The sequence below is a fragment of the Centropristis striata genome, chromosome 6, assembly GCF_030273125.1.
Source record: "Centropristis striata isolate RG_2023a ecotype Rhode Island chromosome 6, C.striata_1.0, whole genome shotgun sequence".
NCBI lineage: Eukaryota > Metazoa > Chordata > Actinopteri > Perciformes > Serranidae > Centropristis > Centropristis striata.
In genome coordinates this window covers 37,813,718-37,836,188 of record NC_081522.1, presented here as the reverse complement: position 1 = coordinate 37,836,188, position 22,471 = coordinate 37,813,718, and the positions used below count along the sequence as shown (strand labels likewise).

The 22,471-nt window shown below is 37.3% G+C and overlaps 1 protein-coding gene across 1 annotated transcript; it reads right to left on the bottom strand.

Annotated features, from left to right (window-relative positions):
- Positions 1 to 4,586: 4,586 nt before the first annotated feature.
- Positions 4,587 to 12,568, bottom strand: psma4 (proteasome 20S subunit alpha 4). The gene is made up of 9 exons (XM_059335325.1): positions 12,502 to 12,568; positions 12,034 to 12,049; positions 11,218 to 11,260; positions 10,916 to 11,078; positions 9,907 to 9,984; positions 9,168 to 9,256; positions 8,577 to 8,707; positions 6,470 to 6,593; positions 4,587 to 4,809 (listed from the first exon to the last, which is right to left on the bottom strand). Exons 2-9 carry the CDS (start codon positions 12,034 to 12,036, stop codon positions 4,655 to 4,657), a joined length of 786 nt encoding a protein of 261 aa, XP_059191308.1. The 5' UTR covers positions 12,037 to 12,049; positions 12,502 to 12,568; the 3' UTR covers positions 4,587 to 4,654.
- Between the last annotated feature and the right edge of the window lie 9,903 nt (positions 12,569 to 22,471).

Below are 22,471 nucleotides of genomic sequence, written 5' to 3'. Positions count from 1 at the left end.
ACTCTATTTTATTTGTGTCTTCTGTGTTTAGAGTATCAATTTTGGTAATTTTTTGTATTTTTTTTAGTAATTTTGTGTCTTTTTGTGTCTTTTGTTGGTCATTTTGTTTCTTCTAATGTGTTATTTTTTGTCATTTGTATTCTCATTTTGTGTCTTTTTTTGGTCATTTTGTTTCTTCTGTTGTTTTTTTGTCATTTTGTTTTCTCATTTTGTGTCTTTTTTTTAGTCTTTTTGTGTCTTTTTTTGGTCATTTTGTGTATTTTTTTTTTTGTAATTTTGCGTCTTTTGTGTCTTTTTTAGTCCTTTAGTCCAACATAAAATGTGATTTTGAATCTTTTTTTACTTTCAAAACACTATCATGCTCAATAAAGAATTTTAAAAGTTGCAAATGTGAACAAAGGTGTCAAATCTAACATATAAGAGGGTTACATCCAGTTCTATCATTTTATACTAAATATATTTGAATTCAAGAAGAGAGAGACCAGAAATGAAAACCTCAACAGGACCCTGAACACACCGCAGGGTGATTCTCATCAACATGGTGCAGCTCATAGCAAAAATCCAAGAGCATTGAATACATATGACCCTTTATAACATATACAATCTAAAGTCACTGTTTAATATGAATTTATAATCTATTTTAAAATGTGAAGGTATTTCTGACATTTTTAGAGACACTGTGAGCAATATTAATTACTGTAAGACATTTAAAAAAACAAACAAACAACGAAAGTAGTTTTCTTCTTCTTTGACAAGCACTTAAATATGCTCAAGGGTAGCTGGTATCACCAAAATGTATTTTATTAAAGCATACACATATTTTAATTCAAACAATTCTATCATTACCGTAACATTTAACCATTTTTTCTCATCAATTGTCATTCAGATTTTGTTCTTTATACATTGTTAAAAACCGTTATGTTTGATTATACTCTGTTAAATTATACATTTTTAAACAAATGTATATTTATTTTTATAAAGTTTATTAAATATTTATTGTATATAAGTGTGGGGGAAACCATGACATTTATCTGGACGCATCACGGTAATGAATTTGTGAATCAAAAATATAGAAAATATTATTTTAACACAAAACAATGAATAGTGCCCCATTATGGCTATATTGTTAATTCATATAAAAGGAGTTTAAGTATCTGGGGGTCTTGTTCAGCAGTGAGGGTAGAACGGAGCGTGAGATGGACAGGCGGTTTGGTGCGGCGTCAGCAGTGATGCGGGCGTTGTACCGGACCGTCGTGGTGAAGAAGGAGCTGATCCTGAAGGCAAAGCTCTCGATTTACCGCTCCATCTATGTTCCAACCCTCACCTATGGTCACGAACTTTGGGTAGTGACCGAAAGAGCAAGATCGCGGATACAATCGGCTGAAATGAGCTTCCTCCGTAGAGCAGCTGGGCTCAGCCTTAGAGATAGGGTGAGGAGCTCAGACATCCGGAGGGAGCTCGGAGTAGAGCCGCTGCTCCTTCTCCTCTAAAGGAGTCAGCTGAGGTGGTTTGGGCATCTGGTAAGGATCCTCCCGGTCGCCTCCTGTAAGAGGAGTTCCAGGTCCAACTGGTAGGAGGCCCCGGGGAAGACCCAGAACACGGTGGAGGGATTATATCTCTCTCCTGGCCTGGGAACGCCTCGGGGTCCCCCAGGAGGAGCTGGACGTTGTGGCTGGGGAGAGGGATGTTCGGGATGCCCTGCTTAGCCTGCTGCCCCCGCGACCCGAAGAAAATGGATGGATGGATGGATGGATGGATGGATGGATATTTAGTTTTAATAAAGTATGTCCTTATAATCTTCAAAGACTGTCCTCCTGTGGTCCAATCCTTCACTCTGGAGACCTGAAAACACCCTGCGATGGACCCCGTCCAGCCTGATGGATCCTGAGACTTTGTGCACAGAAGAATGCAGAAAATCAACAGATGCAGGTGTGTAAAACTTGTTTTGTCCCAGCTGAAGGACCTGAGGCTGTTGGTGCAGAGGTCACAACCACAACAACTGTATGTCAATGTCATGGTTCAGTTTTTATCTTCAGACCAGCAGCTCTGTGACTCTCTGAGCTGAGGGGCCAGTTTCTACTGGAGGAGGTCGGGGTCCATAGTATAATAAAACAATAAGTTCTAACTGAAGAGGAACTTTGACCTTAGTTTAAGTTTCACTGCTTCGTCTTTCTGGTGTTTTCTCCTCGACTTAAACTCTTCAGACTCTAAAAGTCGTCCTCCTGCTCCAGCAGCTCTTAGAGCAGGGGTCTCAAACTCGCGGCCCAATTGTGGCCCTCGTGATGATATTTTGTGGCCCCCACAAAATATATGAAAGTTTAATGTGAGTTTTATATGAATGGCACTTTACCGTGTTGTGTGTGGGAGGTCCCCTTAATTACTTTTTTGGTAATTTTGTCTTTTTTTTAAATAAATTTTGTCTTTTTAAAATAATTTTGTGTCTTTTTTAAATAATTTTGTCTTTTTTTAATTTTGTGTCTTTAAAAAAAAATAATTTTGTGTCTTTTTTGGTAATTCTGTGTCTTTTTTCTGTCATTTTGTTTTTTCTTAAAGTAATTTAGTTTTTTTTCTGTCATTTTGTGTCTTTTTAAATAATGTGTCTTTTTGGCAATTCTGTGTATTATTTTGATCATTTTGTGTCTTTTTTAAGTAATTTTGTGTCTTTGTTATTTTGTGTCTTTTCTGGTCATTTTGTGTATTTTTTAAAAGTAATTTAGTTTGTTTTGTTTTTTAGTAATTTTGTGTCTTTTTTAAATAGTGTGTCTTTTTGGTAAGTCTGTGTATTTTTTAAAATCATTTTGTGTCTTTTTTAAGTTATTTATTTATTTATTTTTAATAATTTTGTGTCTTTTTTTTGGTCATTTTGATACTGCCTCCAGCAGCCCCCAGGTAATTTGAGTTTGAGACCCCTAGAGGCTCCGGTGCTTTCCTTACCTGGATCTGATCTGAACTTTCAGCGGAAAGTCTTAGTCATAATTCTTTTAATTTCCTCAGAAATTCATCACTGGGAGCGACTCGTTTACAGGAAGTGTCATGAATGCAGCCTCAGGTGCATTGTTTGTGTGAATGTGTTTGTGTTAGGGTGTGTGGTAGGGTGTGTGTGTGTGTCATTGGGTGTGGCCTGTTTTAAAAAGTTGTAACTTCCTGCTGCAGCTTCTGTCAGTTCACTTGTTTTTTTTGTAAATTTGCAACAAATTCTAAAATCCTGCTTTATTTTATAACTATATGGAGTGTTGGGCTATTTTGTCCATTTTTTTAAATCCTTTTTTCGTGTCCTTGTAAGTCATTTTGTGTCTTTTTTAGTTATTTTGTGTCATTTTGCGTCTTTTTTAGTCATTCTGCGTCTTTTTTAGTCATTCTGCGTCTTTTGTCTTTTTTTGGTCATTTTGTCTTTTTTTTGTCATTTTATGTCTTTCTGTGTCTTTTTTTTGTCATTTTGTGTCTCTTTTTAGTCATTTTGTGTCTTATTTTGGTCATTTTCAAAAGACACAAAATTATTTAAACACACAAAATGACCCAAAAAAGAAACAAAATTACCAAAAAATTACACAAAATGATTTAAAAAGACACAGAATTACCAGAAAGACACAAAATTACTAAAAAGACACAGAATTGCCAAAAGACACTAAATTATTTTTTTTTTAAAAGACACAAATATTAAAAAGACACAAAATTATTTAAAAAAGACACATTTTTTTTTAAAAAGACACAAAAAATTACCAAAAAAGTAATTAAAGGGACCTTCCACACACAACACGGTAAAGTGCCATTCATATAAAACTCACATTAAACTTTCATATCAAGGTGAGGGCCACAAAATATCGTCACAAGGGAAGTTTGAGACCCATGTATTAAACACTGTATATGAAACTCGGGTGGTTTCAGTAGGTGTGGTGGCAAAAAACCTCAATATGGAGGTCAGAGCAAAGAATTTGACTAAATCTGGTGCCTGATATTGGAGCACATATTATAAAAGGGGCTCAGTAGGTGAGTGGTGACGTGGCTCTGTGTTTATATTTAATATTACTGATAATATACGAGTTATTATTCATGACTCTGAAAGAAGAAATCCCCCGAGGTTCAGGGTCTGAACACGTCATGATCTCACTGCAGCAGAACATCTTTATGTTGAACTTGATGCAAACAGTTCATCATTTACACATCCAGCTGAGTTCCACATCTGCTTTAAATGATTAAATAGCTATATTATTAATAAAAGGTGCTTCTGATTGTTTTTCACTGTCCAGAAAAACAAGCAAACATCTGATAAAGTTAAAACAAACTTCCTGTTTTTTTACAGCGAGGGCTGTAAACAGCAGCACTTAAAGATGAACATATTTATCATTGTTAATCTGATTTCATAACAGTTTAATGTTTGCATTATACAATCCATGCAGCATACATTAAGACCATCTGCTGCCGGGAACACGGAGCTCTAATCCCATAATATTGATCTCAGTTATTATAAATGTACAGAAGTCATGAAAGTAACTTCAAAGCTTTAAAACTCAACACATGGAGCAGAAACATAAAGAGGACAGAGTCGATAATTCATCATGTGGATTTATTTTAAGAAACAACACAAACAGACAGACATCAGACTCATTCACTCTCAGACAGACAGACAGACAGACAGACAGAGAGAGACAGACAGCTACTTGTCCTTCTCCCTCTGCTCCTTCTCCTTCTTCTCCTTCTCCACCTTGGCCTCCTCCGCCTCGTGTCTCCTGATCAGATCCTCCACCTCCTGCTGCTTCAGCACCTTGATGCACGTCTTCCCCTTCTCACGGGTCAGAGTGGCGATCTCCACTGGAGACAGACAGACAGGCAGAGAGAGAGAGAGACAGGGAGACAGACAGAGAGAGACAGACAGGGTGAGAGAGAGAGAGAGACAGTGAGAGACAGACAGGATGAGAGAGAGAGAGAGAGAGAGACAGGGAGACAGACAGGGTGAGAGAGAGAGAGACAGACAGACAGACAGACAGACAGACAGACAGACAGACAGAGACAGACAGACAGGCAGGGTGAGAGAGAGACAGACAGGGTGAGGGACAGACAGACAGACAGACAGACAGAGACAGACAGACAGACAGAGGGAGACAGACAGCGAGACAGGGAGAGACAGACAGACAGACAGGTAAGGCTCAGCTGCTGTCTCAGTGTTTTTCTGCTGTATAATAATAATAATAATAATAATAATTATAATTATAATATCAGCTGTGGTTCATAATGTTTGGAACATGCTGGAACAGGAAGGTGACTAACAGACAGACAGACAGACAGACAGGTGAGGATCAGCTGTCTGTCTGTCTGTCTGTCTGTCTATAATATGAGCTGTGTTGATAATAAGAGGGAGGTGAGGATCATGTGACCTGTGGACAGGTCCAGCAGGTCTGTGTGATGTCACTGGAGGACTCGCTGTCTGTCGAGTTTATTGAATGTAAACAAATGAAACCTCATTTAAAAACAACATGAAGCCTTTAAACCTTCTGCTGTTACATCATGATGTTTGTGTCTAAAAACTATTGGCTTTTAACTATTAACAACTGTTTTGTTAAACTACTAAACTTTTAAGCATATTTAACTGCTGCACATGATGTGCAAAATATTAAAATGTGCAATATGTCGTTTTCTGCTGTTTTAAATGAAAACAACAAAACACAGAGCCGTTCTGTTGCTGCAGCAGTCAGCTGCTCCTGGTAGGAATCCTTCCGTGTTCAGGTAGAAAACTGTTTAAAACTGGAAGAAAACTCTTCAAAAACACAACTTAAGATCCAGATGTTAGATGACTAAAAAAAACACCAAAATCTAAAGTTCTTGTAAAAAAAAGTGGCATAAAACGGGATAAAAAGTAACTTTATGACGGCTGTCAGACAAACGAAACTCTGAGACGTGTTCAAGATGTTAAACGTTTTAGATAACGTTTAGATGTGTGTGTGTATCTCCGTCTGTGTGTCTCTATCTCTCCTTGTGTGATAGTGTGTGTGTGTGTGTGTGTGTCTACTTGTGTTTACCTGTGTGTGTGTGTGTGTGTGTGTGTGTGTGTGCTTGTCTTTATATAGTTATGAGGACCAACCCTTGGCAGAAGACCAACATTGTGAGGACATTTGGAGTTGTGAGGACATTTTGCCCGGTCCTCACAAAGAAAATGCTAGGATAGCCTCTAAAGGTCTTAATTAATCATCTGTATGAATTTCAGGGAAGGTCCTAACAGAGATGGTAAACCCTGAAATGTGTGTGTTGGGCTAGGGGAAGTGGTGGTCCTCACAAACAACTCAACGATCATGGCCCTCACAACTATATAAAGACGTGTATGTGTGTGTGTGTGTGTGTGTGTGTGTGTGCTATAGCTCTTGTGAGTTTTGAGTGTTTTTGTCATGTACCTTTCTCTGCAGACAGTGTATGTGTGTGTGTGTGTGTGTGTGTGTGTGTGTGTGTTACATCAGTAACTACATGTTTTTTCATGCACCTTTCTCTGCAGACAGCTTGCTGACGTCCATGGTCTTGTTGAGGACTTTGACGGCGAGGGCGAGAGCCGAGGACAGGGTCATCTCTCCCTCCTTAAAGTCCTGCTTCAGCATGGAGACGGCAGCCTGCAGCGAGAGGAGAAAACAAGGTAAACATCTCTGAGACACTGTGTGTGTGTGTGTGTGTGTGTGTGTGTGTGTGTGTGTCAGTAGTGCTGCAGAAACAACCTCACCACTGAGGCTCAGGTGTGTGTTTCCTCAGCGGAGACACCTGAGCTCAACGTGCACTCAGGCTCCTGAAAGACCTCGGAGACAAAAGTGTCCCCACAATGCCCGAGGAGGCTCAGTTACCCACAATGCTTTGTGTGCAGGCCATGAATCAGGACTTACACAATGAGCGTCCCCAGGAGTCAGCAGGAAGTAGGACACAGCCTCGGCAGAGTTTACCGTCCGCTGATTCTCAGGCTCGCTGCTTAAACTGTGAGCAGCGGCGCCCTCTAGTGGCGGTTTTATATTTCACCAAGCTTTATGAGAATCACCTGCTCAGAACTGATTATTCAGATCTTTGTCAGTGTGGAGGAATTATCCTGTCTTTATTCAGGAGATTTCAGTTTGAGAGCATGATTTTATTCCTTTTCAGTGACACAGCTCCTTCTAATGCTCAGATTTATTCTCAGGACATTTGAATGCTAAGCGAAATGGTCCAATCCAAGAAGAAGAAATGTGAGCACAAGCATGTTATTTCTGAGTTCTGAGTTACATATTTTGAAAGAAAGCAGCAGAAATCTGAGTGCGAGCACAAAATGTGAGCATGAGAAGGAGCTGCGTCACTGAAAAGGAATAAAATCATGCTCTCAAATGAATAATCTTGAATAAAGATAGTATAATTCCTCCATATGTCAGGGAATTCATGACAGAAATACAGTAGGAGGTCTTCTGTCATTCCCAAACAAAGATTATAAAATAAAATGTGGCCCAAGTGTCCCAGATTTAACCTGACCAACAGAGTCATAAAGGATACTGCTGACAGGTCAAGTATATGCAGCTTGTTAACAGTGTAAATATATATATATATATATATATATATATATACACACGCAGTCATGGAAAAAATTATTAGACCACCATTGTTTTCTTCTATTTTCTTGTTCGATATCTAGACATTTTCCATGGTTTCCTTGACAATAACCAAAGTCATTATCAAGAAAACCATGTAAAAATAAATTTTTTGGTAATTTCATGTCCTTTAGTCCAACATAAAATGTGATTTTTAATCCTTTTTTACTTTCAAAACACTATCATGCTCAATAAAGAATTTTAAATGTTGCAAATGTGAACAAAGGTTGCAAATATAACATAATATCTAGCCATTTTCCATGGTTTTCTTGATCGTGATTTTGGTTATTATGAAGAAAACGTTGGAACATTTAGATATAGAGTCTAGATATCAGCTCTTAAATTAAACTCTTATCAGCTATTTTTTGTTGTTATCGTTATATTTGTCCAAACAAATGTACCTTTAGTTGTACCAGGCATTAAAATGAACAAGAAATTGAAGAAAAGGGTGGTTTAATATTTTTTTACATGACTGTAGAACAAGTAAAACCAGAGATAAGATCAAATATATTAAGTATAAAATATATTTGATAGAACCAGATGTTCTTCTCAATTCACCCCTTGGATGTTGGATTTGGAACCAACATTTGAAATTCTTCACTGAAAGTTAAAGAAACATCATTTTCTAAATCAGATTTGATGAACAAGAAAATGAAGAAAACAAGGATGGTCTCGTCATTTTTTCCATGACTGTATATCAAGTAATAAATAATAGTAGTAACATAACGATGGCTGATAGCAAGAGGTGCAAATGAAAAAACAGAATGGATGCAAGAAAAGTTTTTACTTGTTGGAGGAAGGAAAGAAAGTAATTAAAAAGGAGATCTTTGCTGTTTGTGATTTGCTCTCAGTGACTGTGGAGTCCTCATGACTGCTTCTAACTTTTTACAGATTCAGGAGCTGCTTTGTGAAATACTCTTAGATCAAAAATGTAATGATGGTAAAATAATGACAGCCTGTTGTAAACAGTGATAAACTGAGTGTGGGACTCACGGCGCTGTTGTTCCCGATGCATGTGGCCTTCCAGCCTCCGTAGTTCCCACTGGGGTCGCTCTGGTACAGCTGGAAGCCGTAGTGTTTGTCCCAGCCCATGTAGAGCAGAGACACGCCGAAGGGACGCTTCCCTGGACACCACACATACACTTAAACACGTCAGGTAATGATATTTATTTTAAAATAACTATTTCATAATTTTTTAGACAGATTTGCTGCTCTAAATGAATCATGTAAGGGACAGTAGTGGAATTATTACAGTTTGCTTTTCAATAAGAAACTTATTGAACTTAAATCTTTGAATATCTTTAATTAATATTTATATTAGATTTTATAGACTTTATTAACAGATTCTAAATAAGCAGTACTTTACGCTAAAATGCGATAACACAAGGGCCTGAACCAGGAGTTGTGTGGATTGTTGGGTCAGATAGAGTCTGATCTTCCTGATGTTGTACAGGGAGAATCAACAAGATCTGGGAATTAAGGACACATGAACCTTGAAGGTTAGTTGGTCAACTCTGCATATAGATGAAACTCTGGTCTGTAGGACAGGAGTGTGTGTGTGTGTGTGTGTGTGTGTGTGTGTACCTCCAAACTGTGTGTAGGCCTGTTTGATGTCACACAGCGCGGTGACCAGCTGCTCGCAGGGGATCGGCTCCTGGTACTGCAGCAGGTACCTGACACACACACACACACACACACACACACACACACACACACACACACACACACACACACATACATTATTAGAGTGACTTTTATATTTTGTTCCACATGAGGCTCTTCAGGCCGTCTACAGCGGCTCCCTGTGGCTGTGACAAACAAATTATACGAAATAAAACAACAGAATGAATTGAATGAATTAATTCCTTGCATTTAATTTTCATTTATCGTTGGTGTAGGCCCAAAGCAAAATGTGTAGCTTCTATACGGCATTAAAAAAAATGTTTCAACAACTAAAATGTGCATCATAGCTTACTGAAGTCTACGCCTGGTGCCTTAAACTCCACATTTTGACAACTTCATGTCTTGTTTTGTGTTTCCCTTTCAATTCTAAATCTCCTGAGTCATTTCTTTGGTGTCCAGCCTCATTTGCACTCGGGTCCTTGTCAGTTTCTAACAAAATCATATTAATAAATGCTCATTATGACCAATTAGTAATCTACGTAGGCTAATTTTGACTTCTTCGTAGGTTGTTTTATCTTCATTTTAAGGCCCAAAATAAGGTTTTTGGCTCTATTCTGACATTTTTTCTGTTTTTCTGGCTCTTTTCTTAGTAAAAGTTGCCGACCCTGCTCTAGAAGCTGCAGCAGAATGAAGAGCTCACCTCTGTGCGATGAGCCTCAGCTCGTTGGTCAGCACGTTGGCGTCTGATGTGATTCCCGCCACGCTGCACGCCATGTCACTGCAGGGAGATCAGAGAGTTAATCAGCTGTTTGTTTGTTGTTGTTACAGAAACATGTTCCTCACTCGTAGGCCTGGTCCGATAATCAATAAATCAATTAATCGCACGATAAATTAAATGAACTCAATAATTTTGCCGGCCTCGATGTATCGCCATGCGCGTGCATGTTTGTTTTCCTCGTCTGTTGCCTCCAAGCAGGCTGGATGACAAGAGGGTTCACTCTGTGCTGGATCTCTTTTGTTCCATAGCAGAATGAGCGGAGTGAACCCTCCTGTCAGTCATCCAGTCTCTTTGTCTCTGTGGGGAAGGCTGGGCCGCTAGCATTGGCTACACACAGAGTGCAGCAGGTGAGCCTCGTGCGGAGCAACGCCAGGAAAAAAGATGATTGCAAAGCCAAATGCCACAGCCCCGGTGTGGGAATATGTCGGTTTCAAACCGAATGAAAAAGGTGAGCCCATCAACACACGGACGAGCCTGTATGCCCAATTTGTTCAAAAGTGGTGGCAACAAAAAAAGCCACCACAACAAACTTGCATGCCCATCTAAAGCAGAACCACCCGACCCAGTTTTCCCAGCTGGGCAAAAAAACTGCAGCTGGAGATGCAGAGCCTTCGTCCCGACAGTCAACACTGGTCGACAAAGTCAATATAAACGCTGTGCGCTCACAGAAAGTGGAGTTTGCTACATCGCAAAATAAATGCTGCCCTTTAAAAAAAAAAAAATGTTCGTTTTATTTATTTAGGATATTTAAACGTTCTTAAAATTACAATTACAATGGTAAAAAACACTGAGAAATAAAAGTGTATTGTATTTGAAAGGCTGTGCATTATTATGATATATTATCATGTTGACAATAATATCGTTTATCGGCAATAATTTGTGGGACAATATATCGTCCAGCAAAATTTGTTATCGTCCCAGGCCTACTCACTCGTTGAGCTTGTAGATCTTCTCGGAGAAGAAGACTTCGTCCAGCAGCTTGTGGATGTTCCTCCTCTCCGCCGCCAGCAGCACGCCGTCGTTGGCGAGGATCCCGAGGCAGCTGCCGGCGTGACCGATGGCCTCCATGGCGTACTCCACCTGGTAGAGACGGCCTGGAAGCAGCAGGTGGAGAACAGAGTCAGAACAAAGAAGCTTTATCTGGGTTCAAATGAGTACAAGTTGATGTTTATGTAGAAATTATTAAAAAACAACAATAGAACATTATTAGAGGCTTCACTGTGAACTTCTTACCCTCCGGAGAGAAGATGGTCGTTCTTGAATCATATCGACGAGACTGAAAGGAAACAGAAAATGTATTATAAGTTAATTGGAACTTAATTAACTTCAAAATAAAAGATCACAGAGCTGCAAGGAATTAAAACTCTTTTTAGGATTCTCTGAGGACAATCAGTAATCTTTCTCTTATTAATATCTTACACCTGGAAGTCTGTTTCTCCTTTTTTTTTGGGAGATAAAAACTAGTAGGTTGATGTTGACCAGTATGTTATTAAGTATACTTGTGTATATATACTTATAAATAAAATAAATGGCGGTTAAAAAAAAGTATAAATGTGTTTCAGCAGATCAGATTCATATCTGAGACAATTTACTGACAAAATACAAATAATAGTCCCTTCACCTTAAGTCAAAATTAAGCACTTTTCAAGTTTTCTTCAGCACATCACAGCTGTGATAAAATAAATATTCATATATAGTTAAAACCATATCAATCTGTCACATTTTTAATGTTACGATAACTGGAACTATTAATGGTAAGATGATTTATTCATCACGTTATTTGTTTGCTTTTGATTTTGGCAGCTTTAGTCCTCAATATAAATCATCTCTTCTTATTTTGAGATTATTATTGTTTGTACATGGTCCTTATATAATAAAAACTCACGAAATAAAATAACAAAATAAAACAAAAAGTAATAATAAATAATCCCACAAAAAAAGTTAAGTGAAAAAGGTGCTAAACAGCACATCGTCAATACAAACAATAATAATAATAATAATAATAATAATAATAATAATAATAATAATAAAACAATGGAGTTAACTCACCATGTTTGCAGTCAAACTGTGGAGAACAAACACAAAGTTAATCTTGGATATAATATATAATATTATAATATATTTATTAATAAAGACGGTGAAGTTTATTTGAGCATTTTAACCTGAAAACAAACATTAAAACATTTAATTCGCTTCGTAATGATGTGAAAGTGAAAGAAACTAAACCATCAGTTAACAAACATTAAACTCTGCCTGAGGTTGTGATTAAACTCTTTATCATCTAAGTTTATTCAGTTTAATGTGAATAAATCAGAACTTTATAATAATAATAAACATTAAATCAGAAACAAACGGAGATGAATCAACAGAATTTATTTATCTTTATTCTCCACGCTTCACTAACTACTTGATCTGTATGTAAATATCATACAGATAAACGGAGAAATTATACATTAAAACACGTTAAAAACGAGTTTTTCTGTGTTTTTTAATTCGTAAAAAATATAAATTTCTCACCGCTTAAAGAGCTGCCTCCCCAGCGCGCTCTGATGACATCACATGAAGGCGTTGTGGTGACGACAAATAGGTGCGCCGCTGTATTTTCTTTTTTATTTGATTATATTTTTTATTTCATAATAAATCTCAGGATCATAAACACAAATCTAAATTTGCCAAGTCATCCCCTTGCTATGAAGTTTGTATTACGATTTAATATTACATATTTCATCTATTATAAAATAAAGGAAACAATAAAACGTATCAACCGTCCATAATTATAAGAAATTATTTAGTAATGATCATAGACTGTATATGATCTAGTATATATATATTTTTAAATGCTGTCTTTATTTTTTTGTCTTTGTTTCTTCATCTCCTTGTTATTATTATTATTATTATTATTATTATTATTATTATTATTATTATATTTGTAATCTAAGATGTCTAACTTCATACATAGGAAATTTCACTTTCAATTGACAAGAACAAATGTATTTACAGTTGTTTGCTTCAAAATTGTACAGAACCAAAGGTTTTGTATCAATAGCTATGAATATGTATATGTATATGTAAAAAAAACATTAAATGTGCTGAGACTTTGATATTAATCTTATATTATTTTATTAATATATATATATATATATATATATATATATATATATATATATATATATATATATATATTCATATTATAGTGTGTTTTGTATTTTTTGTGTGATTTTAGTGTGTTTTTGTGTGGGGGTTTTTGTGTTCAAAATGTTGATCCAGTAAGTCAAAAATTACAAAATAATAATCAGGTGAGGTTGTGCTGAAAAAAAAAATGATACCAGCATGGAATGATAAACATTTTTTAAAGTCGTTTATACAGGCAGAATGAAAAAGAGTCAAAACCATCAAAATGGCCCCAAACTCCAAAGGGTTGAGCAGAAACTCAGCAGGTTGTTTGTTTATGTAACTACCAGTTTCCACCAGCAGGGGGCGGCCTCGGCCTGGATGTGAGCTAAAGGTCAGACCCGTTTATTTTCACTTCACACTGGGATTTATTTCACTCTGTCAGGGAGTTACTTCACGTCACATACTCATATTAACCCAGGCAGGTTTTTTTCACCAATAAGCCTGGTTCCAATTCACAGTGTTAATTAAGTATAAAGGTCATTATGTTGTTTTATCCCATAAGAACCCAGACCCAGTTATCCTTGAAGGAAAATTATGGGGGATCTACCACGGACCAAGTGGACCACATAGAACATATTTCTGATGTTTTTTTAACATCAGAATACGTTACATCAGAATACGTTTTTTAACATCATATACGTTACATAGGGTGTTTACGGTATTTATTATTATGATAATTCGTATTTTAATATAAATAAACTCGACACCTTTTCTGCTTACAGAACCACAAATTTGCCTTTTTTCTCTGCATCTCCACAACATATTAAAAATTGTGACATTAGTAGTGCTGTTTAACAACAAATGATTTTCAGAATTGTTTTTAAGTAACAAAATAATAGTAAATCAATAATAAATAAAAACAAATAACAAACCCTAATAGGGTTAGCCTAGTAACAAAAAATAAGCTTTTAGAAATGTGCTACTTTTTATTTTATTTCTGTTTCCAGTCACAGCCACATTTTGGTCACTTGTCACATTATGTGGCGCTTAGGGATGTAATGAGTTAAAATATGAATATGGGAGATTCTAGTACATTTAAAGTATTTGTTACACCCGTGTCATCGTGGGTTCTTATGTTTTAAGGTTATTGGAGATTAGATGGTCATGTCAGCCTGCTGAGATTTTCCAAATCCTCAATTCTGACATTTTTCTCCAAACAGAATCTGTAATCCACCTGAAGATGTTGTGATCCTGAAGCTGCTAATTAAACCTGAAGGTGAGCTTGTTTTGTCAAAAGGTGACACTCTTCATGGTTCATTAACTGTAGAGAATCACAGCCAGTTATTATTCTAACAAGTGAAACATATAAACAGTGCTGTAGCCTCGGAGAACAAACCTCTTTGTCTGAGGTTTTCCTCTCAGTTATGCAGCCGAGCGTTGCCAGCTTACCTTGAGATTATGAAAAATAATCACATCCTCACATTGTTCTGCAGGGAAGCAGAGAACTGCAGCTGCAGCGCCTCAATAAACAACCGTAACACTGCAGAGCAGAGGAGGACACCCTGCTTTCATTTGTTCTGCTGCTGCACCGTATTTACCTTCAGAGGCCTCTGACTCACTCTCACATTGTTCTCACTGTAGTTTTTAACATTTGAGCTGAACCCAAAACATCTCCGGAGGATTCTCCCACAGGCTGAGGGATGGTGTGAACTGTCTGCTCTGGACTCTGATTGTTTGGTTTCTCTGAAGAGGATTATGTTGTTGGAGTCAGTATTTAGCTGCCAGAGCTGCAGGCCGGCTCCAAAACCTGTTTTATAGGCCGCTATAAACTAAAAGAGAGGCAGCAGAAGGTGTTCAGGTGAAATACAGGAGGAGGGAGAGAACGAACACCAATCACTGAGAGGAGGATGGCACCGAGCCACACACACACACGCATACATCCTGGTACTTCTATCTTTGTGAGGGCCCTCATAAGGGCTGTTTCCACTACCGGGCAATACCCAGAATGAGGCGGGTCTCACTTGCCGAAACGCCCCTAATTTGAATACGAGCCGTCCGGAGTGGGCTTTTGTCTGGACTTTTTTCGTCCCTGTAGAAGAGCAGGTGAGAAGAGCACGTGGGCAGCTTGTTAAGAAGAGCCGCCGTTAGCAGCAGTTGGCTACAGTTAGCGCTGTAGCAGTACAGTGTGTATGTGCCAACAGGAAAATAGTTAGCTCTGTAGCAGTACAGTGGGTATGTACTAACAGGCTAACCGTTAGCTCTGTAGCAGTACAGTGTGTATGTGCTAACAGGCTAACAGTTAGCTCTGTAGCAGTACAGTGTGTATGTGCTAACAGGCTAACAGTTAGCTCTGTAGCAGTACAGTGTGTATGTGCCAACAGGCTAACAGTTAGCTCTGTAGCAGTACAGTGTGTATGTGCCAACAGGCTAACAGTTAGCTCTGTAGCAGTACAGTGTGTATGTGCTAACAGGCTAACAGTTAGCTCTGTAGCAGTACAGTGTGTATGTGTTGCTGCTGCAGGAGGTGTTCACTTAGCGATCTCTGTTTGTTTACAACAAGCACCGGACACTCTGTGCACAGTTAGTGATGCCGGTTAATTCACAATCACTATGTTTATGATCAGTGGAGATTCTTTGCATAATTATCCATGCTGCTTTCAGCTGCTGACGTTGTGCACAGTTAGCAACGGCAAAAAACACACGTCACCATCGGAGAGTGAGCGGACTTTTGAGAGGGCGTGGCCTGAGACTTTCCCGGTGGCCACTTTTCCCCCTAAAGGAAACAAGGATACTGGAATAGTGAATTCTCGAGCCCCTTACCCTAACCTTTAGCCTAACCTTCACCATCACAACTAAATGACCAACCCTAACCCTAATAACATAAACATAATTGTAACTTTAACCCTTAAACAAAGTCTGAACTCTAAAACAAGCCTTTAAAGAAGTGAGGACCGGCTGAAATGTCCTCACTTCACAAATATGTCCTCACTCTGTTGGTTAACACAGGTTCTGGCCCCCACTATGTAGGGAGTACAAGAACACACACACACACACACACACACACGGTCAGACTGTCACACTCTCTCTGGGACGTTTCACTCTCACATTCAGCTGCCAAACTTGTACAAAGTAAAATAATGATTGAAGGTCAACATACCAAAACAACTGCTGCAACAAATAACTGTGTCTTTATAATCTCATTTAATATCAGCAGCAGTTCCCAAACGAGGGGAAAGAAAATATATTGTTTTGACTGCAGATATTTAAGATGTTCTCATTCCTTGTTTGCGTATATAAAAAGTAATTAACTAGCATTTATATTAAACCCAGAACTGCCTTATAGAAGGTCAGGGGGTGGAGTATAAAGAGCGACAAAGTCCGTGTTACCAGGACGTGGTGGATCAAACAGACTTTCACCCTCTGTTCTGGTCCTGTGTTCACCCGGAGACATACTTGTTGTTTAGCCATCGTTTATGTACACAAATGGCTGCGATGTGAACAGAATTGTCTGAGTAGAACACGTGTTACTGGAGGTTTCCACTAGAGGGCGCAGCAGAGAGGTCAGACCATATAGAACTACTGATTACAGGATGTAAACAAAAAACATGAAAACACTCCACGAAGATACTTTATTTGTGATTTTGAGATCACAGGCTGAAAATGTGACAGAAGCAACATCATAGATGATATGTAAGGCTGTAAAATTAAGCATGTTGTGAAAATGGTGAGACCACAATGAGAAAACGACGCCTAACTTTGGGTTTTCGTTCTAACTTTTTGTATTATCAAAAGGCCAGAAGACCTGAGGGTCCTCGAGGGTTCATAGGATAAAACTAAATCAGATAAATGGGCTGGACTAAGACCATTTAGAGATTTAAAAACCAGCAAAAGAATCATAAACTCCTTTTATTTTCATTAACCTTACCAAATATTTTTATTCCCTGAACAGGTTCCTTATATTTATATATGTTTCTACATGTATTTATGTGTTCTTATGTCACTACAGGTGAACAGTTTCTTCAGCATCGTCCTCTTGTAACACTGAACTTTGCTCTTCTTCTCCGCGTCGGTCCAGACTTTGAGTCATTTCTCTGACTTCTGCCTCCACACTCAGTGTTTGTCCACCTGCTGAGTTCAGTCTGGGAAAGTTTGACTTCTTTCACATGTGGTTTCCCACATTACCAAGAACAAATCAGACAAACTGTCTGAGAGTCTGCTGGTTGTGTTTTTCTTTCATTGGTTTCATTAGTCACAAAGTCAGCTGAGCTTTAATCACGAGAACGTCCACACAAAACGAAACTAAACGTGGATTTTGAAATTGTGACACCTGAGAACAAACACGGTGTGTCAGCTCAGGTGTGTGTGTGTGTGTGTGTGTGTGTGTGATTCAGTTACTGGTTTTTTGGACAGTGCATTTTAAGTTAGTAAGTTAGTTTTCAGTGTAAAAGGACACAATGTACTTAAACCAACTCTGATTTTTTATTTACTTACTGAAATTACAACCAAACTGTCAGGAGTTAAAGTCCTGTTAACACTCTTCAATATATATCTAATCTATCTATCTATACTATGTAGATAATTACAAAAAACAAAAAAAAAAAACATAATATAAAAAAATACAAAAAATGATAAATAATAAAAAATACACAAATGAGAAATAATAGAAAAATACAAAAAATGAGAAATAACAAAAAAATACAAAAATTAGAAATAACAAAAAATACAAAACACGAGAAATAACAAAAAATACAAAACATGAGAAATAATTTCAAAAATACAAAACATGAGAAATAATTTCAAAAAATAAATAATTTTAAAAAATGCAAAAAATTAGAAGTAATTACAAATAAATATTTCCAAAAAAAAAAGAAATAATTACAGTAAATGCAAATAAAAAAAAGTCATGTAATCCACAAAACTAAATAAATAAGTAAGTAATCAAAAATGTTTGGGAAAACCCTGCTCTTTTTTCTGCATCACGTCGGCTAAAATTACTTGTGACAAACTTAAGTGAACAAACACGTATGAAGACACAAAAGCCGATAGGGGAGGAAGTGATCGATTCATGTCCATATGGTGAATGATCTATCGATCGATCATGATTTTGGTCATCATCAAGAAAACCATGGAAATGTCTAGATATCAACTCTTAAATTAAACTCTTATCAGCTATTTTTGCAATGAAGAAAACGAGGGTGTTCAATATTTTTTTCCATGACTGTATATATCTAAAATCGTGGTCACCTCTTACTTTCTGCTGGGGCTGACTGGGTGTTTCCTTTAAAAAAAACAGAAAATGTATCAAATAATGCATCAGTTTTTTTAGAGCTTCTTAGTTTACAGTAACAAAAAGTCACAGATGTCACAGTAAAACACCAAGAGGCCCGTTTGTCGTCTCTTCTGCTTTTGAGGATTTTTTTCCCGTCCCGTCTCAGTTTTCTCTGTGACAGGAGACTCTGGTCTATTGTGTGCAGCAGCCAACCGCCCTCTGCCCTCAGCTACTGTCTGTTATTGTACCAGGAGCTGCTGTCATCGGGGACGCCGACGCCGGCCTGGACCAGCCCGCCAAGGGGCCCTCAGCACGCTGAGGGGCCCTCAGCACGGAGTAGGGTTCCAGCTCTCAGGGCCGCAGGGAGGATTTCCTTTTCAAAATGTCTGGCTGGTAAATATGTCACCGGGCTGCAAACTGATCCCATGAAAAACAGGTGGGATGTTTTCAGACCCGCCACAGGAGAGTGTGTGATCTGTTTTCTCCCCTCACACACACACACACACACACACACACTTGGAGGAGGAGGGATTGTCTGTCAGAGTCAGCAGCCCCGGAGCGTTTCATCACATATCTGCTGCTAAATCTGCTCTAATTAGATCAGGGGTCTCAAACTCAAATTGCCTGGGGGCCGCTGGAGGCAGTATCAAAATGACCAAAAAGAGACACAAGAAATAACTTTAAAAAAGACACAAAATGACAGAAAAAACTAAATTACCTTTTTAAAAAAACGCTCAAAATGACAAAAAAGACACAAAATGACTTTAAAAAAGACACAAAATGACAGAAAAAACTAAATTAATTAAAAAAAGACACAAAATTATTAGGAAAAGACACAAAATTATTAAAAAAGACACAAAATTACAAAAAAAAGACACAAATTTCTAAAAAAGACATAAAATTACTAAAAAAAGACACAAAATAACCAAAAAAGACATAAAATTACTAAAAAAAGACACAAAATGACAGAAAAAAAGACACAAAATGACCCAAAAAGACACAAAATGACCAAAAAAGACACAAAATTATTAAAAAAGACACAAAATTATTAGAAGAAGACAAAATTACAAAAAAACCCCACAAAATTACCAAAAGAAATACACAAAATTGCCAAAAAAAGACACAAAATTACAATACATAACATTTCCACTTCTTCCGGTAACAACAACACGGCAGATGTTAAACGGTCCGGTAGCAGCTGCCTTTCTTTTTGTTAACGTCGTCATAGAAACAAGTTAAAGTGCCATTCATATAAAACTCACATTAAACTTTCATATCAAGGTGGGGGCCACAAAATATCGTCACGAGGGCCGCAATTGGCCCGCGGGCCGCAAGTTTGAGACCCATGAATTAGATTCACCAGAGATTGTGTGTGTGTGTGTTGTCTCTGTGGGTTTTACTGCTCAGCCCCACGGTGATAACGAAAATGAAACCACACTGACCTTTCACCTGACAGACTCATTGTGACGTGAGGGAAGAACCTGTTACTCATTCTTCACATCATCACTCACTGAATTACTCCAGAAATGAACCAGAAACACTCACTTCCTCTCACATACACAAACTGTCATGGAAAAATGATTAGGCCAACCTTGTTTTCTTCAGTTTCTTGTTCATTTTAATGCCTGGTACAACTAAAGGTACATTTGTTTGGACAAATATAATGATAACAACAAAAATAGCTAGTAAGAGTTTAATTTAAGAGCTGATATCTAGACTCCAAAACCATGGAAAATGGCTAGATATTATGTTATATTTGCAACCTTTGTTCACATTTGCAACATTTAAAATTCTTTATTGAGCATGATAGTGTTTTGAAAGTAAAAAAAGGATTCAAATCACATTTTATGTTGGACTAAAGGACTAAAAAAGACACAAAATGACAAAAAAAAACACAAAATGACCAAAAAAAAAACACAAAATGACTAAAAAAGACAAAATGACCAAAAAAGACACAAAATGAGAAGACAAAATGACACAAAAAAACACAGAAGAAACAAAATGACAAAAAAAGACACAAAAAGACACAAAATTGCTAAAAAAAGACACAAAATGACCAAAAAAAGACACAAAATAACTAAAAAAGACACAACAAAAGACACAAAATGACCAAAAAAGACACAAAAAAGACACAAAATGACCAAAATTGTTACGCTAATCACACAAGACACAAATAAAATAGAGTCCCACTAGAATAAAAACCAGAGTTGATGACAGGATCACACACAATCACAAGATCACATTTATGTTGGTTTTTCTTTGTTTCTTTTTGGTTCAAAATGTTGATCCAGTAAATCAGAATAAAAAATAAATTATTATCAGGTCATATAGGTGAAAAAAAATATACCAACATGGCATTTAAACATTTTTTAAGTGGTGTATACAGGCAGGATGGAAAGGATTAAAAAATCACTTCTGCCTTGGTGTCCTTCATCACATGGCCACTAGAGGGCGCCTCTAACTACAGAGGGAACCAGCTGCTCAACAAATGACACAAGGGGGCTTTTTTTTCATTGAAATATCGGATAAACCAACATAGAATAAATTAAATTAAATAAATAAAGTGTTAAATAGGATAAACATGTCATAAACATATGTGTTTTTGTAGCCTTTTGCTTGAACTTTCCTGAAGAAGAATATGGTGTGTTTAGTATGCATTTTAGTGGGGAAATGGGTACTTCAATCATTTAGAAATAACATTCTGGTTCATACATGCATCTACAGTCATGGAAAAAAATTCTAATATAATGGCAACAACAAAAACAGCTGATAAGAGTTTAATTTAAGAGCTGATGTCTAGACAATTTCCATGGTTTTATTGATAACCAAAATCATTATCAAGAAAACCATGTTAAATGTCTAGATATCAGCTCTTAAATTAAACTCTTATCAGCTGTTTTTGTTGTTATCATTATATTTGTCCAAAGAAATGTACCTACAGTTGTACCAGGCATTAAAATGAACAAGAAATTGGATGGTCTAAAAAATTTTTTGTTCATTTTCTAGCTTTTTTTATCTTTTTTGGTCATTTTGTCTTCTTATTTTTGGTCATTTTACATCTTTTCTTGATCATTTTTTCACACGTCTCCTGGTGAAAGTTTAATCGAAGAGCTGATATAATAAAAAATTATAAGACATTTTAATAATCATCTTTTTTTGGTCATTTCACTTCTTTTTTTGGCAATTTACATCTTATTTTGGTTATTTTGTGTCTTTTTTTGGTCATTTTGTCTTCTTAATTTTGGTCTATTTTGGTCATTTTACATCTTTTTTTGATCATTTGATGTCTTTTTCCCACGTCTCCTGGTGAAAGTTTAATTTAAGAGCTGATGTCTAGACTTTTTCCATGTTTTTCTTGATAATAACCAAAATCAGTGTCAAGAAAACCATTGAAAATGTCGAGACATCAGCTCTTAAATTAAACTCTTATCAGCTATTTTTGTTGTTATCATTATATTTGTCCAAACAAATGTCCCTTTAGTTGTACCAGGCATTAAAATGAACAAGGAATTGAAGAAAACAAGGGTGGTCTAATCATTTTTTTCATATCTGTATGTGTGTGTGTGTGTGTGTGTGTGTGTGTTGGGGAGGGAGGGGGGGTGTCCACAGTTTTTGGCCCCACCCCTCCCTCCTGTCAGTCATGTGCCTTTTATCACATCCTGCCCCATCACTCTGTCTAATTAATGAATTAATTAATCAGATAAACAGCCATGCTAACAGACACATGCATATTAATTTATCCTGGTAATTAAATTAAAACACATTTGCTGTTATTATTATTATTATTACTCTTCCAGGCAGGAGGGTCCTCCTCCCTGATCCCACCCACCCATCTCTGTGATACTGCTCCCACCCTACGGCTCCTCACGTGGACGCGCAGTGCGAGTGCACGCGCTGGTACGACAGGCAGGCGATTGTAGGCGAGAAGAAGAAAAACGGAGCGAGGACGTGACGGCAGGACCTCTGAGGACTACACACACACACACACACACAGAGACACAGAGAGGGGGACAGCTTCAGAAAGTGGATCTTATCTTCCGCACATTTGGAGCGTTTTGTGTTGCGGGACGCGTTGTTACGCACGACAGCGTTTCTCTGCGGTAA